This window comes from Chinchilla lanigera, unplaced genomic scaffold (assembly GCF_000276665.1).
Source record: "Chinchilla lanigera isolate Chin_1 unplaced genomic scaffold, ChiLan1.0 scaffold00010, whole genome shotgun sequence".
Lineage (NCBI taxonomy): Eukaryota > Metazoa > Chordata > Mammalia > Rodentia > Chinchillidae > Chinchilla > Chinchilla lanigera.
Window position 1 is genome coordinate 2,907,315 of NW_004955411.1, and position 16,548 is coordinate 2,923,862.

Here is a 16,548-nt window from a genome sequence, read left to right on the forward strand (position 1 = left end):
CTGAGCTAAATCCCCAGCCCCCTGGCTGGATTTTTTGTCTGGTTTCCATAAGCAGTATCTCCTTTCCCACTCTCTGATTTGCTTAAGGTGTGTCTGTTTGCTGTCCTTGTTCTATAATACTTATTATAAGAAATAAGAAGCAATTCCTATAATTAAAGAAAGCCTCACAGATAATTGCTTTACGTAAGAGTAGACTACATTACAAATGAAAGTCAATTTTAATATAATAATGATGCAGATATTTTTGATACTTGTAGGTTCTGATTTTCATTGATTAGTTTTATAAAGTAGCTGCCTCAGATTCTTATGACAGCCTGTTAACTGCAAGTGATTAGGTTAAATTAAAGGAAGTGGAAGAATGCTCTGTGACTGCAGAACTATTCAAAGGTTTGAGTAAGTTAGAGGGTTAAATACCCTACTTAACTATTATACACAGATGCCATAGAAATTATAAACTTCTTAACCGGGAGAAAAAACAAAAAGTTACTCATAAAAAGTTAGAAATTAAAATAAACAAAGGATCTAAAAAGAAGAAAATATTTTGTGTGGATTCACTAAACAAGACTAAGAAATGATTATTCTTTCTTTTTAAATTTTACCTCTCTGATGCCTTAAAAGGGCTTTCAGGTTCCTGTCATCCCTCTGGCACTTGGAGTCTTTCATGTCACTGTGAGCTGGATTTTCCCTTCATTTCTACGTTAAAAGACAGGAAAGATCCCACTCACTGGGAGGGCGATAGAGTGGGTGTAAATTAAATAGCTAGGAGAATAGTTTCATGTGATCTCAGTTACTCTGTGACTCTTTTTGGTCTGTACACTGTCACACTCAGCACCGCGGTACTCACACGGCTGGCGGTCAGGGTGTGGGAGATCGTCTCTTCTTCGACCGGCACGGTCTGTGCTGTAGCCTGCACATCTCAGCGCCTTCGCAGACAGGTTGCTCCCCCGCTGCTGCACGCCGGCCAGGGCCCCGGCCAGCCTGAGGGGCTGCTCAGCCCCAGTCCTAAAAATACTCTAAATAAGCCAGACTCAGCCCAGGGTTGCCTGTGTTCTCTCATCTGCAGAGTCAAAGAAAGAGGAGAAAAGAAGAGAGAGACGATAGGAAAGTAGAAGGGAGATTGTTAGAGAGAAAGAAGGGGAATCAGAGAGGGGGAGATGGGGAGAGAGGGGAAGGAGGCCAGTGGGGCAGAATAATTAAGATATGTTGTGTGGATGTGTAAATATGCCAAAGTGAAGCCCAATTTTTGTATACCTAGTAAGCACTTATTATAACTAATACGCACTTTTTAAAAAACTGAAAAAAACCCAGCTTTCCTCTAAGTTCTGCTTGCTCCCTTGTCTCTGCCATCCTGATAACTGTGCACTGTACAGTGTATGCCTATCATCCCAGGACTCAGGAAGCTGAGGCAGGAGGATTGCTGTGATTGAGAGGCCAGCCTGAGCTACACAGTGAGCTCAAGGGCAACCTGAACCATATATTGAGACCCTGTCTCAAAAGGCCAAAACAAAACCAAAAACCCTCCACCACATTGGAATAATACAAAAAATTCAAATCCCTCATATTTTTATAATCCAAGTTATAAAACATGTTAGTGTTCTAGGCAGCATTTTTATCACTTCTAAAGATGAAATACTCTGTGGTGCATTCTATGGCCTTTCTGTGAGAGGCGGTGAGGGGGCCTTGGAGTAGGCTGTTAGTGAGAAGAAAGGAGGAAGAGGAAGGCAGGTGGAGGCAGGGGCGGCGGGGCTGCCCGGGGTGGGAAGAGAAGGAAAGGCCCGTTCAGTTGAGTCCTTGCAGAAGCGGCTGTGGCTGCCCCGGGCCCAGGGCCCCCTCCAGACCCCTCATTCTTGATTTATGAGGAGTGATTGAAAAATGTGGTGAATACTTAAGTTAAAAAACATTATTACAGTAAAAGATGCATTGCCGGTAATTCCTATTTTTTTGTTTTGTTTTGTTTTTTCTCCTGTACCGGGAATCGAACTCACGACCTTACACTTGCCAGGCAGGCGCTGTGCCGCTGAGCTAAATCCCCAGTCCCGGTAATTCCTCTTAACATCACTCCCTGCTGCAGTGCACTATCTCACCATTCTTGCCACTTTACGGCAGCAGCTCTGGGAATCCTGCTTTATGAGGTCTTTCTGGTGTGTGATAAAAAATGCGGTGCGGCTGCTGCGTGTGACCCTCAGGAAAGGCAGGCTCATAAAAACACACCCTCCTCACCTGATTCACTGGACCTGACACCATGAAACTTCTGGCTCTTCCCTAAAGTCAAGGTGGTCGCAAAAGGTCAGCATCCTGACCTGATTCAGGACACCAAGGCAGCCAAAACAGCACCAGTAAAGACACTCAGGAAAGGCACTTCCAGAACTGCTGCAGAAAGTGGCAGGAAGGATGGGATCAGTGTGTCTGAGGCAAAGGTGAGTGGTACTGAGCGGGATTAATGGCAGTGTGTTTTTATCGTGGTGCACTTTTAAAATTTAAACATTCACTGTGTATTTTGATCCGCCTTTGTCTACACCTTCCCCTCTTCTCTTCTTGGGTAACTTCGTATCCTTTGGCATGGGCCAAACCGGAAGTCTAACTCAGTCAATGCCCATTCACCCCGACGTTGATGTTTATGATTTTCCTTCCGGAGTTTCTCGTCTTCCTCTTCTCATCCTCTGGGCCATGCTTTCTTGTTGGGGAAACAAAGGAGAGACGTCCTTTGGGATCTTCTAGGACCTCCTGCTCTGACCTTCTAGACTCTGCATGAAAGTGTTCTTACGTCCCTGCAGGTCCCTGAAAGCCGTGGGGCTGGGCACAGCGGGCTCTGACTGCTGAGTCCGCTTGGTGATGCTCTCTCTAAGACTGGGCAGGGTCTGTCAGATGTGGCATCTGTCGCTAGCTTGGGAACATGAGCCACACCGCCAGGGACTGACATTTACTCAGGGCCCACAGAAACCAGTGCTGTGTAAGTGTACATCATGCAACACCCTCTTGAAGTAGGGGAGGCGGACTATCCTGGTTTTACAGATAAAGAGACAGAAGGCAGAGAAAACAAAGTAAGTTTTACCATCAGCTGTGTCCCTGACCTCTGTCACTATTTCCCTCTGGCCAGAAGTGCACCCGAAGGTCCACCATCTTGACTAATTGTAGGCGTACGGTCCAGCAGAGTCACTGCGGCATGCCCTGTACAGCCAGGCCCGAGAGCTCTGGTATCCGCAGAGCTGAAACTCTGTGGCATCCAACGGCTGCCCTGGCTCTGACTTCTGCCGGAGAGTGTAGGGACACGCCGGTGGGCAGAGAGTAACACTGGTGCTAGCCAGAACACGGAAGGTCTTCCTGAGTCCTCTGTCACATGGGATGCAGGTGCCCACGGACAGAGAGAGAGGACGAGGCTCTTCCCAGGAGAGAAGGTGGCTCTCAGGACCTTTCCGAACCTGGGCTGCCCCGGCTCCTCACTGCTTGTCTCTGGCGGCTTTGCATCAACTCGCAGGGCTCCCGATGAAGTGCTACCTTACTGTCCCGCCGTGGTCCTCCGGTCACTGTGTTAGAGCACAGGGGTATTACTCCACCCTCAGAAGTCCTACTGAGACACGATCATTACTTTTATCGCTGAGCTCTAGAGAAACCTCAGTCAGATAGAACTCAGAGGGACTGAATTCCAGCTCCTGGTTAGCGACAGGCATGGCTTTGAGATCCTAGCATCACCACTAAACTGAGGTAAGACCGTGCCAAAGGCGTCGTGGGTCAGAATAGCTTCTCCTCTGCTGGCCTGCCGTTGTGGACGGTTGCGTTTTCTGGCTCCCACTGTACGAATGCTCCTTGTGTTTCTGTCAGAATGTGAAGAAGACGGACTGGTTCCAGGAGTGGCCCGATTCCTACGTGAAGCACATCTACAGCTCGGAGGACAGGAGCGCACAGCGCCACCTGAGCAGCTGGGCCATGCGCAACACCAACAACCACAACTCTCGCATCCTCAAGAAGTCCTGCCTGGGCGTGGTGGTCTGCGGCCGAGACTGCTCCACCAAGGACGGGCGCAAGATCTACCTGAGGCCCGCCATCTGCGACAAAGCCCGGCAGAAGCAGCAGCGTGAGTGGGGCGTGGCATACCGACACCCACCTAGGCCAGCAAGTCCTGACACATCCCAAGGCCCAAGCAAGCCTCAGCCTTTCCAGTGGCGAGCAGGGCTGTCCCGGCACTGAGAGCTGAGGGGCCAGCCAGCCCTGGGCCACCGGGGTCTGTCCAGGGGTCTGCTCTGTCCAAGCACTGGCCTGAACGCAGCAGCCTGGAGTTCAGACAGTCCGCTCCAGGCCCTCGTTAGAAAGAAGCGTCACCTGGGGACTGGTGCGAAAGCAGGACTGACCCATGTAAATTTAGGAGAAAGTAGTTTGCCAGACTTGCTCTTTGCAGCGGCCGTGGTGAGGCTAAGTGTGAAGTTAGACTCAGCTCTGTCGGCTGAGCTTTCTGCTGAAATAGTTGTTCTTTCCGTGTGTTGTACCACACTTACCAGCTTGTGATACAGATGCACCCTCGTTCCCGGGCCCCGAGCCCCTCCACGCCTCACGTTGCTTCATGCTCTTTCCCAGTTATTTGTCTTCAGAACTTGCTCTCAGCATTTTCACCCCCTTGAAGACTCAGTGGCTGTTCTCTCTCTCCTGTGTGGCTTTGCCCCTGACCCTTAATTCTAATTGAAAAATGAAGTAAGTTTTGCCTCTGCAAAGAATTTAAATAGCAGTCAGTGAGCGGGAGAGGTTTTCCGCTCAGAAGAGCCCCCACTGCGCTGGGAAGTGCCCCCGTGGGGGCAGGGTGCTGCGGCTGTGTCCCTGGGTGAGAGCAGCGAGGCGCGGAGGCCTGGCCTCCCTCAGAGGGGACAGGGGAGGCTGCTGGCCCCCCTGCTCCTCCTGGGGTCCAGGCTGAGCCCGGGCAGCACCGGGGCCGGTCCTCACGGTCACTCTCTGCTGCTCCTCCACAGGGAAGTGCTGTCCCAACTGCAACGGGCCCCTGAAGCTCATCCCCTGCCGAGGCCACGGCGGCTTCCCGGTCACCAACTTCTGGAGGCACGACGGACGCTTTATATTCTTCCAGGTTGGGTTTCAGTTATTTATGGGACTCTGCTTCGCTTTACCGTGAAAAGTGTTCACAGAGCAGTGTCATGCGGGGCTGGACAGACACGCAACGGGACCCTGCACCACCCTGCACCACCCTGCAGCCGTGCCCCCGGGGCACAGATGTCTGTGGCCTGGAGGGCGTCAGCCTGTCCAGCACCACCCCCACCCCCGCCCAAGCTGGAGCACCAGCTCTGACTGGTTTTTCCTTCTTGGTAGGACTGTCCTGGGGATTGAACACAGGGCCTTCACACTGGCTACATCCGTAGGCATTTATATTTTTAATTTTTTTTACTTTCTGGCAGTACTGCGTATTGAACCCAAGGGCCTCCACCCCACCCCTTTATAAAATAAACTGTGAGACAGCCTTGCTGAGCCACTGAGCTGCCCAGGCTGGGTTCACACTTGCAGTCCTCCTGCCTCAGCCTCCTGAGTGCTGCAATTACAGGCACGCGCCTCACCCACCTCAGCTCAGACTAACTGCTGGAAAGTCAGATGGGCAATCCCTGAAGCCCCGGTTTTCTGTAAAATGTGAGAAGTGCTAGTGGGAGAAGTCAATAAACTGTAGTAAAGGAGGGCTCGCTGATGTCAGGCTGCCTGGGTTTGAATCCCTGCAGTCCGGCAAACCAGCTCTTCAAAAAAAGGGAAAAAGGCCGATTGGGAGCGTTCGCCAATTTCTGTGCTGACTGCTCCCACGCTGGCCCGGTTCAAGCTACCAGGCATTCTAAATGATCCACTCACAGAATTCCCGAGTGTGTCACAAGCTCTCCGCTTGGTCAGCTCCAGTGGGGAGTTTCAGACCCCCGCTTCCTTGGGGAGGCCACCCAGGGGGTGTACTCTCTCTGTGCCTGTTTCCTGTCCCGTACACCGAGCTAACGACAGCAGATGCATCTTAAAGGTCGCACATTCACCGAAGCCAGAGTGCAGGCTTGTTAATGTCCCGCAGTGCTTCCGGAAGCCGGGAGATGAGGGCAGCCCGGGGAGGAGTGCTGGGACAGGCAGGCGGCAGGCAGGAGCGGGTGGCTCGGGACAGGCGTCAAGGGCGTCTCTAGCCTCGCTACGCTAGGGGGCCCTCACAGCCCAGTTGTGTGGCAGCACACAAGGGCAGCCAGTCACACACTTTGCTTCCTGTTCACTTCCTCGTCTCCTTCCAGTCAAAGGGCCAGCACGATCACCCAAAGCCAGAGACCAAGTTGGAAGCTGAGGCCAGAAGAGCAGTGAAGAAAGTGCACACGGCCTCTCCCTCTGTTTCCTTAAAGCGGAAGGGGAGCCCGGAGACCAAGGTAACTGTCGCCGCGTGTGCTCAGGACACAGCGGCTTGCCGCCCCGGCGGAGGGCTGGTAGCTCGCCCAGGTCCTGTAGCGACAGATGAACGAAAAGCCAGGCATCCCCAGGTTCATCCACAGAGCACCCACCGAGGACCCTGATTCCAAGGTCCAGTCCTTAATTTATGCCACCTTTGCAGCATGCTGTCCCCTGTCGGTTCTGTGACGCTGTAGAATCATCTCCCCAATACAGTTAAAAAAGAGAGACTGCAAAAGTCCCCAGCCTGTGTTTGGTATTCTACATTTTGACTGTGACAGAAACAAAATTAACTGAAATGCTCTACACAAAGATTAGCTTCATGATTTTCTTTCTCAACAAAGTTTCTATACAGCTCCAAAAAAGAGATTGTCGTCTTCCTTTGTGGACCAGGGTGAAATAAACAGTCCTGAGAAGGGTAGTGGCTCCACCTGGTGGCTCTGCCTGGTAGCTCCGCCTGGTAGCTCCACCTGGTGGCGGCTGCTCCCACAACGGACTGGTGTGACCCCTCATGGGCACCAGGGTGGGCCGCGGGTGGCTTGTGTAGCAGCGATGGTCAGTGATTCCTGGGCCTCAAAGCTCCACATTTCCTTTCAGAACAGAGACAGAGCCGGTCCACTCCTGGACGCTTCACACGTACCTCACAGAATTGCAGTTTGAGTCTGTCGTGTGGAAATGTCAGCCTCAAGCCCAGTGTTCGGTCCCTTTTCCTTTGTCCTGGCTGTAGGACAAGGCGAGAGCGTTTCTTCCCACCCCCGCTACTCGGCCACAGCTCTTTCTCTCTCCCTCAAAACCATTCTCTTTGTCTGGTGGGGGGAACTGGGAATCAAACTTGGGACCTCACACTTGCTGGGCAGGCACTGTGCCACTGAGCTAAATATCCGGCCCTAAAACTATTTTCTTATTAGCCAATAGTTTACATAAACATGAACATAACTTAATTCTCTACTAGATTCTTTTCCTTTGATTAACTGGAGAACAGTACTTCCTCCATTTATAAAAATGCAGTGGTACCTCGGTTCACAAACATTTTTGTTTGCAAACAATTTGGTCCGCAAAGAGAAGCATTGGTAAAAAAATTTGTTTCCGTTTGCAAACTCTGCATTGAATGACAAACATGGCCGTGGCCATCTCTCCTGCACAAGCACGAATGTGACCATCTTTTGTAAAATTGGAGTATAAATTAAATTGTGAACCAAGGTACCACTGTAAATGGACCATTTTGTATTCTAGATGGCCGTATAATTCAAGACTTCCCATAAGTTCAGAGAAAATTCTCTTAAGAAAAAGAAATCCTGATTTTTGAGACTCCAACCAATATTTTAAAAAAATAGAAAAGTCAAGGGAGGGAATGCGGGCTGGGGAGAGGGGAGGAGGGGAGAGAGGAGGGAGAGAAATGCAGAGAGAGGAGAATATCCCTGAGATTTGTCCTGAGTATAATACACACTTTTGAAGCTGTAGTTTGGTTTTCCATACAGCGCTCCTTCAGAGTTCCTGGGCGAGGAGTTAGGGTATCAGATTTACATCTGTGTGCGAAACGCCCTACACATGCTCATGCTGGGAACCGCGGCGCTCTCTGGTGGGAGCGGTTTGAGCGGAGGTGGAAGCGGCCTCCACTTCTGCCAAGGCCTGGGCTGGGCAGAGCAGGCGTGTGCTGGGCCTCAAGTATGCCAGGAATGAGGAAAATCCGACGGGGCTCTTGTCGTACAGTGCAGAGTAACTGGTGGGCGCCTGTGTAGTTGAGCAGATTCGCCTAACTTATTAACGAGAGCATTTCACTTTCCCTTCCAGTCTCCTCCAAGTAAAAGGCCAAATCAAGGAAGTTTACCTTTAACTTGGTCATTCCAGGAAGGCGTCCACTTGCCCGCTAGTCACAGTGGACATTTAATGGCTAACGCTCCCCAGCAGAATGCACTGAATGATTGCTTGCCCTTCCCCAAGAGCTATGGGCCAGGAGGACCCATGGATGCCACGGATCTGGCGAGCCTGCCATCCACCTTGGACTCCTCTAAGCTCTATGAAAAGTGCAAGCTGTCTGATGGCCGGCTCCACGGCGGCGGAGACCTGTTTCAGCCTCCAGTGCCCGCCGTCTACCCGGATTACGACGACCTGCAGACGTGGAGTAAAAGCTCTGCTCTGGGGAGAAATTCTCTTAATGAGAGCTGCTGTCCGAATTATGCTTTTCCTCTGACCAACTGGCCGTGCGAGTTCTTTCCTCCCCAGAGCTCTTTGGAACCCTTGCCCCAGCAGATCCCACTGGAGCCACCTGCACCCAAACCCAGCTGCCACCCTTTGTGGGCAAACCCAGGTGATGTTTATGAGGAGAAAATACCTGTGGATTTCAACGGCTACGTGCCTTCGCTCACGTACCCCGCACCTCAGGAAGACCCCTTCCTGCTCACGTACACCCCTCACCCTCACCAGCAATACCCACTGCCGGGCAAAAGCAGCCGATGGGATTTCGATGAAGAAGTGACGTGCATGAGTTTGGATCACTGCAACAGCGAAATGCTTCTAAACCTCTGTCCTCTGAGATGACTCTGATCTTCCATGAACCACCTTGTACTCTTAGAAAATTTTGGAGATGGCTGAAAGAATTTCTTATTTTCTAAATGTAACTGCAGGTAAATGGGACCCAAAAAACAATAAGCAAGACTTCTTTGTTCTTGCAAGAAATCTTCTTGCCTCCTCCTATTCTCATCCTTGACCAGGAATGGACCTTCTTCCAGTGTGCTGTGTCAGACGCCCCTGGTCTCCTGCCACATCGTTCTGGGCCTTCGGCACCTCAGTGGGTTGTCCTTTGGGCTTTCACTGTTGCTAACACACACCAAATGGACAGAGACGGGAAAAGCCCATCTACTTATGACCCCGTCTGTGCCTTCTTGGGAACTGAAAATGAAGGATCAGACCCTCTTAGTTACTTTCTGGTCAGTGAGACACAAAACCCGACACCCACCACGTAAGGGAGAAGAGGTTTGCTTTGGCTCATGTTTCAATCCATAGTCAGCTCGTTCTAAGGAAGAAACAACATTATGGAAGGCCTGGTGGAGGAGAAGCTGCTCATGTCGTGATGGTGGAGAAGCAGAGAAAAGCAAGGGAGGAGCTGGGGCGAGAAACATACCCTCCTAAGCCGTGCCCACAGGGACCACCTCCCCGAGCAGACTGCGCCTCTTAACAGCAAGTCAGCCATAATCCCATCCCCCCAAAGCTCCATGTGTGACAACACGAGGCTCTTGGAGAACATCTAGATATGAGCCGTGACATTCTGCCCTTGCCCTCCCAAAGACTTAAGTGCATCTCTTTGTGCAAAAGGCATTAAGTTCATGTCTAAGAATCAGAAGTGTTAACAGTTGTAGCTTTGCTGAAAAGTCCAAAGTCTCCTCTGAGACTTCAGGCAAATGTGTGGCTGTGAACCCCAATAAATATCAAAAAGAAGTTAAATGCTTCCAACATACTATGGAACAGGGTAAATATTCTCATTTCCAAGGGGAGGAACGGGGGTGCAGAAACCAATGGGACCAAAGTGAGATCGAAGCCCAGCAAGGCAAACATTAAACCCTGTAGCTCCAAATCCAGCACTTGGGGCAAGTGATGGCAGTGGGGTGTGAACTCCAAAGAGCAAGGGTGATGCCATTCCTAAGGCACTGCTGGTGGTTATATCGCTCATGGCTTCTCCACTGAGCTGGCTTTGCTCACTCCTGGCAGCTCTCCTTAGCAGATGTGCCACACACTTGGCTTCTCCAAAGTTATGGGGTCTCCTCTGTACTTCCAGCTTCACACTCACAGCTGCACACACTGCTGTCTCAGGGGCACACTGCCCGGCCCCCAGTGTTTTGAAATCTGGGTGGAAGCTTTCCTGGCCTCACAATTCTTGCATTCTTCATGCCTGTAAAAACCAAAACCACATGGACAATGCCAAGGTCTGCTGCCAGCTAGACTAGTAGCCAGGCCATTGAATAGTGGCTATACAAGTCGCTGTGTGCCTGGATGACTGACCGTTAGCCAGTTCCCAGGGACCCAGCTCCTTAGGCAGCTGTTCTGGAGCATCATGTCCTGGGACTCTCTTCGTAAAGCAAAGTCTTTCACTTTTGCAATTTTGAGCCTGCAGTGGGTGAGGCCTGGTCTATTCCTCACATGCCCTCTACCCATCTTATCGTTCTGCTGTAAAGTATTTAAATTCTTTTTAAAAATTATTATTGAAACATGTTTGCAGTAAAGCAGTTTACAGTCACCTTGGGGAGTGGGTACATGAGCATAATACCGCTTGTTTCTGTTTTTAATCCCTTTCCCCTCCCCTCTCCTCTTGCCCCCTCCTCCTCTAATTCTCCTTTCCCCATTTTCTTTCTTGTTGATGTTACTAACCTTAGCTCATGTTTATGGCATGTAATGTTTACATTCGTTGATGTAACTAGGTTCTTGTACATGGCATATCTTTATTCTACTTATCTCCCCTTCCCCTCCCCCTTGCTCCTTCCCCTTAGGCTCTTGGGCCCCTTGCCATTAACAAGAGGTTCATCTCATTGTCCCCTTCCCTCCATCCTTTATTATTCTCTTTGTCTGTACTTTGCCTTACTCAAATGAGAGAGTATTTAAGCTGGTGTATCTGGTTAATTTCACTCAACATTATATTTTCCAGGTGTGTCCTATGTCTCAAATTTGTCTTTTATAGCTGAGTAGGATTCCATTATACATAAATACCACTGTTTATTCACTCATGTTGAGGGCACACAGGCTGGTCCCAGGATTTAGCTATTATGAATTGTGCTGCTATAAACATTGATATGCATATATCTCTGCAGTATAATATGTTAAGCTCTTTGAGGAACTGGCTTCTTTTTAATGCTAATCTCAGCAACCAAGCTCACCTCCATCTGTGTAGGAAATTTCTTTCTGGCAAAAGTGAAAAACTTTTGCTCTTGTTTCTCAGTATAAACCTGACTAAAAGTAGCAAGCAGGGTCCATGCTACAGCCTCAACATTGGTCTGCTTTGGAATTTCCTTTTCCAGATTAATTAGTCCACTGTCCTTAATCTAAGTCTCCTGCAAAGTCTCAGGACATGAGCAAAATGTAGCTAAGCTGTCTACTGCAATATAACTTACACAGTCTGGAGTCAAACTGCCAGTGGATTCCTTATTCACAGCAGAAACCTCCTGAGCCTGGCCGTTACTATTTGTCTTTTCATTAGCATTCTAATCCTCTAAGCTCCCACTAAAATCTTCTATCAAACTTGGCTTACAGCATTTTAGACTGCTTCTCTAGCCAGTATCTCCAAACCTTTCCAAACCCTTCTTGCAAACAAGTTCCAAAGGCCTTTGAACCACGGGGTCAGGCAGTGTCACAGTAATGACCCCACTCCTGGTATCAAACTGTGTCTTAGTTACTTTCTTCTTGCTGAAACAAAATACCCAATGCTTATGACATAAGGGAGGAGAGGTTTATTTGGACTCATGTTTCAGTCCATAGTCAGCTGGCTCCAAGGCAGGATGTCTAGGAGAAGGCATGGAGGAGAAGCTGCTCATGTCGTGATTGTGGAGAAGCAGAGTGAAGGGAGGAGCTGGAACAAGAGATATATCTTTCCAGGCCATACCCTCAGTGCACCACCACTTCTGGCCAGGCTGCATCTCTTAATAGCAAGTCACTACTTAATAGCAAGTCCACCTACCTCCCCAATACCCCCCATGTTCATATGAGGCTTTGGAGAGACATCTAGATATAAACCATAACACAGACATCAAGGGTGGTAAAGCTCTGGAGCAGAGAACTGAGTATCCCACCACTCAGGTATTTCATACTTTTTGTTGTTGTTGTTTGTTTGTTTGTTTGTTTTTTTCTGGTACTGGGAATTGAACTCATGACCTTGCACTTGCCAGGCAGGCTCTGTGCTGCTGAGCTAAATCCCCAGCCCCGGTATTTCATACTTTATCTAGTTACACAAATCTATAAAATAATATTTTCTCACTGGTTTCTTAGAGTTGTCAAGATAAGAAACATGGCCTAATCCCATTTCATAAAGATAAAAAGTAGCAAACTTAAGTAGACACGTGAAGAGAATGCCAGTGATCTCAACTACTACTTCTCTTTTCCCTCTTCCTCACCGATACATAGAGGCTTATATTTTTGTCCCATTCATCTTTAGAAAGCCCAACTCAGTGTCCTCACCACCTGGTTCATATTATGTGAAAGATACTTTCTTAGAAAAGGGATGGGGTTAGCTCAATGAGGGAACCCATTGGTTCAATTCCTAGCACTGAAAAAAAAAACCTGTGATTAATGTGTCCATGGTCAGATAGTATTTGAATGCTGGTTCCTTTTCTTTGCTAAAGTATTTTATAAGGACCTAGATGTAAAAATTGGGAAAGACCCACTAAGTAAACAAGTATTCTAAAAAATAAATATCTTTTTTCTTTATTGGATTGATAACAAATGAACATGTTATAAAACTCAAAAGTAAAACAGAAATCTCTTATTTCTGGTCTCCTTGCAATGCTGACCAGTCTAGAAATTAAACAGACTCTCTACATATATATGTATATACTATTATATATATATATCATATATGTAATACAAAATATGTGTGTATATAGTATGTGGTGTCATACCAGATGCACCTCTAGCTTCGGCATTTCAGGACAGGTCATATAGGACCACAGCTGTCTCATTTTTAATGATGTATAATAACATTACTATTACACTTAAGCAACCTATATTGGGTTAGATTGGTTTGAATCTCCTAACTTCCTTTGTCTAAGTGCATAAAACATTCATTTTAGCACAGTTATAAATCAAATACATTGGGGCTGGGGATTTAGCTCAGTGGCACAGTGCCTGCCTGGCAAGCGCAAGGTCGTGAGTTCAGTTCCTGGTACCAGAAAAAAAACAAAAAACAAAACTAAGTAACTAAATAAATAAATCAAATACATGTGTAACTACCATCCAGGCCAAGAAGTCAAGCTTCCCCTCAGAAGGTCCTGTAATTGCAGCTCCAATCCTAATCGCCACTTCTAATCAAAAGCCCCTTCTGCACCTCCAAGGTGATCTCTGAGCTGGATATATATTGGGTTTTTTTCTGTTTGTTTGTTTTTTGAGACACAGTTTCTCCATGCAGTTCAGGCTGGCCTTGAACTCACTCTGTGGCCTAGGCTGGCTTTGAATTTAGGTAATTCCTCCTGCCTTGGTCTCCTAAGTACTAGGATTACAGGCGTGTGTCACCACACCCAGCTCTTATATTTTTACTACCTTCTAGGTACTCCTAAGCAATGATTTGGTTTTGCTATTTTGGAGGAAACCTAACAAACTCTAGATTATGATACACTGAAGAATCGCTTAAGTACAATATCCATGAAGAAGAGGGCACAAGTCGTAACACAGAGCTCAGTAAACTGTCTAAGAGTTTAGCCACCCCAGTTTAGCCACCTCCTCACCAGCGCCCTTCCGGAACCTGGCACACTTCCCAGAATAGACAGGCTGGACAGCAGCTATGACTCCCCACTGAGAACGGCTCGCAGTCAGGCTGTGCTGAACATGCAGCAGGTCCTGCCGGAAGAACAGGCCGCCTGGGCTGCAGGCCCTGGCCCCGGGCATGGAGGAGACGGCTCCGGCTGGCGGTCACAGAAAGACCTGCGTGACGGTGACTGCGAGGGAACTTGCGTTTCTCCTGGTTGGAGGCTTTCTGGGCACTTCAAACACTTTCTTGCTACTCGGCTGGGTGTCCTTTTATCCAAACCTTTCTTCACTTTAAAAAACAAGAGCTTGGTATTTATCAAGGCGAGAACATGTACACAGTGTGAAGAGTCAAACGGTACCATGACGGCTATGAGCAAGTCCGGTTCCCAGCTCCAAAGGCACCCGCTTCTTAACTCTCAGCGCTGCTCCTCGTCCTCGCCCACGGGTACGCTTGCATGGCTGCTTCTCGGCCCACACACCCTCGCGCTGTGACCCGTTAGGGTTCAAACACGTACAACCGCCACCGCCCTTGGGCTCCCTTCTCCCCGGGATTAAAATCCGTTTACATAATAAAATGCTCATTTTAAATGCTCATTTTAAATGCACAGCTTTGCCCACTGCACACATAATCGTTTCATACAGTGAAACACCACTCACCTCGAGACACACAACGTGGCCAGTGCCATAGAAAGCTGTGCCGTGCTCCTTCCCCGTCTACCCCGACTTCAGTGACGGCGAACCCGTTAGAACTTTCCGAGATACAAACAGCCCGCTGCAGCACGTGTGCCATGGGTTTGCCACCACTGCCCTACTTGACCTTCAATTTTTCATTTCCTAGAATGTCATATAAATGACTTCCTAAGATCTTTGTGTGTGTGTGTGTGTGTGTGTTTGAGACAGGGTCTCACTATGTAGTTCAGGCTGGCCTTGGCTCACTTTGTAGCCCAGGCTAGTCTCAAACTCATAGCTATCCTCCTGCCTCAGCCTCCCAAGTCCTGTTGCTTTGATTTTTGAGACAGGGTCTTGGTACGTAGTTCAGGTTAGCCTTGAACTCACTATGGCCTTGAATGCATGGCTGTGCTTCTTTTTTTCTTTTTGGTACTAGGAATTGAACTCAGGACCTTGTGGTTGCCAGGCAAGTGCTTGTGCCACTGAGGTATATCCCCGGCCCCGGGACCATGCTCCTGCCTCAGCCTCCTGGGTGCTGGGATTACAGCCGTGTGCCGCCACGCCCAGCCCTGTGATCTTTCGCATCTGGCTTCTTTCACTCATCGCAATGCTTCTGAGGTCTGCCTGTGTTGCTGCCTGCTGAATGCTCCACCCTTTTTCACTCAGTTGCATAGACACATTGCACTTTAGTCATATGTCCGCCTGTTTAAAATCCCGGGTTTAAAATCCATTTACATAATAAAATGTGCTCATTTTAAATGCACAGCTTTGCCCACTGCACACATAATCGTTTCATACAGGAATTAGGTTGATTTCAGTTTTGCCCATTATAAATAAAACTGCTATAAATATGCACATCACAGGTCATTTTGAGCTCACATGGTTTCATTTCTCTTGGCTACATCACTCAGAGTGAAATGTCATCCTGTGTCAAGCACAAGGTTTAACTTTTTTTTTTTTTCTGGTACCAGGAATCAAACTCACGACCTCGCGCTTGCCAGGCAGGTGCTGTGCTGCTGAGCTAAATTCCCAGCCCCTCAAGGTTTAACTTTAGTAGAAACTGCCGAGTGGTGTGACCAAACGGCTGTAATATTTTGCAGCCCTGTGTCAGTGAAGGCCAAGAGCTCCCGTTGCTTCTTCACCCGGTCTCTAAGTCCTTACTGTCCCAGCTGTGCTGCCAGTGGAGCCTCACTGCGGTCGTCACGTGCCTTTGCCTCGTGACCAGCAATGTTGGACAGCTCTGTGTGTTGCCACCTGTACACCCTGGCGCACTGTCTGTTCAAACCCTTTGCCCACTTTGTTGGATTTTCAGAAAAGAGTCTAAAAGCCCAGAATGGTGATGTACGGCTGTAATCTCGGAGGCTGAGGCAGGAGGATCAAAAGCTCAAACGCAGTCTAGGTAACTTACAAATTTAGCAATACTCACAATAAAAAATAAAACAAGGTTAAGGATGTAGCATAGTACAAAAGCCCTGAATTCAGGCCCCAGTACTAGTGAAAAAAAAAAAAAAATAGTTCTAAAATTATACATTCAGGATTTAAATCTTTTAGATAAAGGTCTAGAATCAAATATATGTTTTGCAAATCTTTTTCCCACTTACTGTGTTCTAGCTAACTCAAAGCCAGGAAGACTTTCTTCTACATTTTTTTCATAATTATTTTTGCTTTGGTACCAGGATCTTGTGCTTGCCAGCCACACGCTGTGCTGCTGAGCTATATCCCTGGCCCCCTTTTTTTGGGGGGGGGGCAGTACTGGGAATGGAACTCAGGACCTCATGCTTGCCAGGCAGGCACTGGGCCACTGAGCTAAATCCCTGGGCTTTCATAATTTTTATATTTTCAGCTGTTACATTAGCCCAGAGAGCCATTTCTGTCCGTTTTTTTTTTTTTTTTTTGTATGTGGTGTGACATAAAGGCCAAGCTTCATTTTATTCTGCATGTGGATATTAAATTATTTCATTCGTTGATTATCACAGTCTTTGGTTGAGTAGTTCTTAGAGTTAATAAAACAGTTCATCTTATTGCTTAATTTTCTGAACAATAACA

The 16,548-nt window shown here is 48.2% G+C and overlaps 1 protein-coding gene across 3 annotated transcripts in view; it reads left to right on the plus strand.

Annotated features, from left to right (window-relative positions):
- The window catches only part of Gcm1 (glial cells missing homolog 1 (Drosophila)), a 44,397-nt gene extending 34,557 nt beyond the window's left edge, over positions 1-9,840 (plus strand). For 2 of the 3 annotated variants that reach the window (XM_005377609.2, XM_005377608.2), the window contains exons 3-6: positions 3,820-4,072; positions 4,956-5,068; positions 6,243-6,371; positions 8,182-9,831. In XM_005377609.2, the coding sequence (XP_005377666.1) occupies positions 3,820-4,072; positions 4,956-5,068; positions 6,243-6,371; positions 8,182-8,928 (1,242 nt within the window). In that variant the 3' untranslated portion in view covers positions 8,929-9,831. Of the gene's footprint in view, positions 1-3,819; positions 4,073-4,955; positions 5,069-6,242; positions 6,372-8,181 lie in introns of all 3 variants that reach the window. The other variant, XM_005377607.2, reaches the window with a different exon arrangement.
- Positions 9,841-16,548: the final 6,708 nt, after the last annotated feature.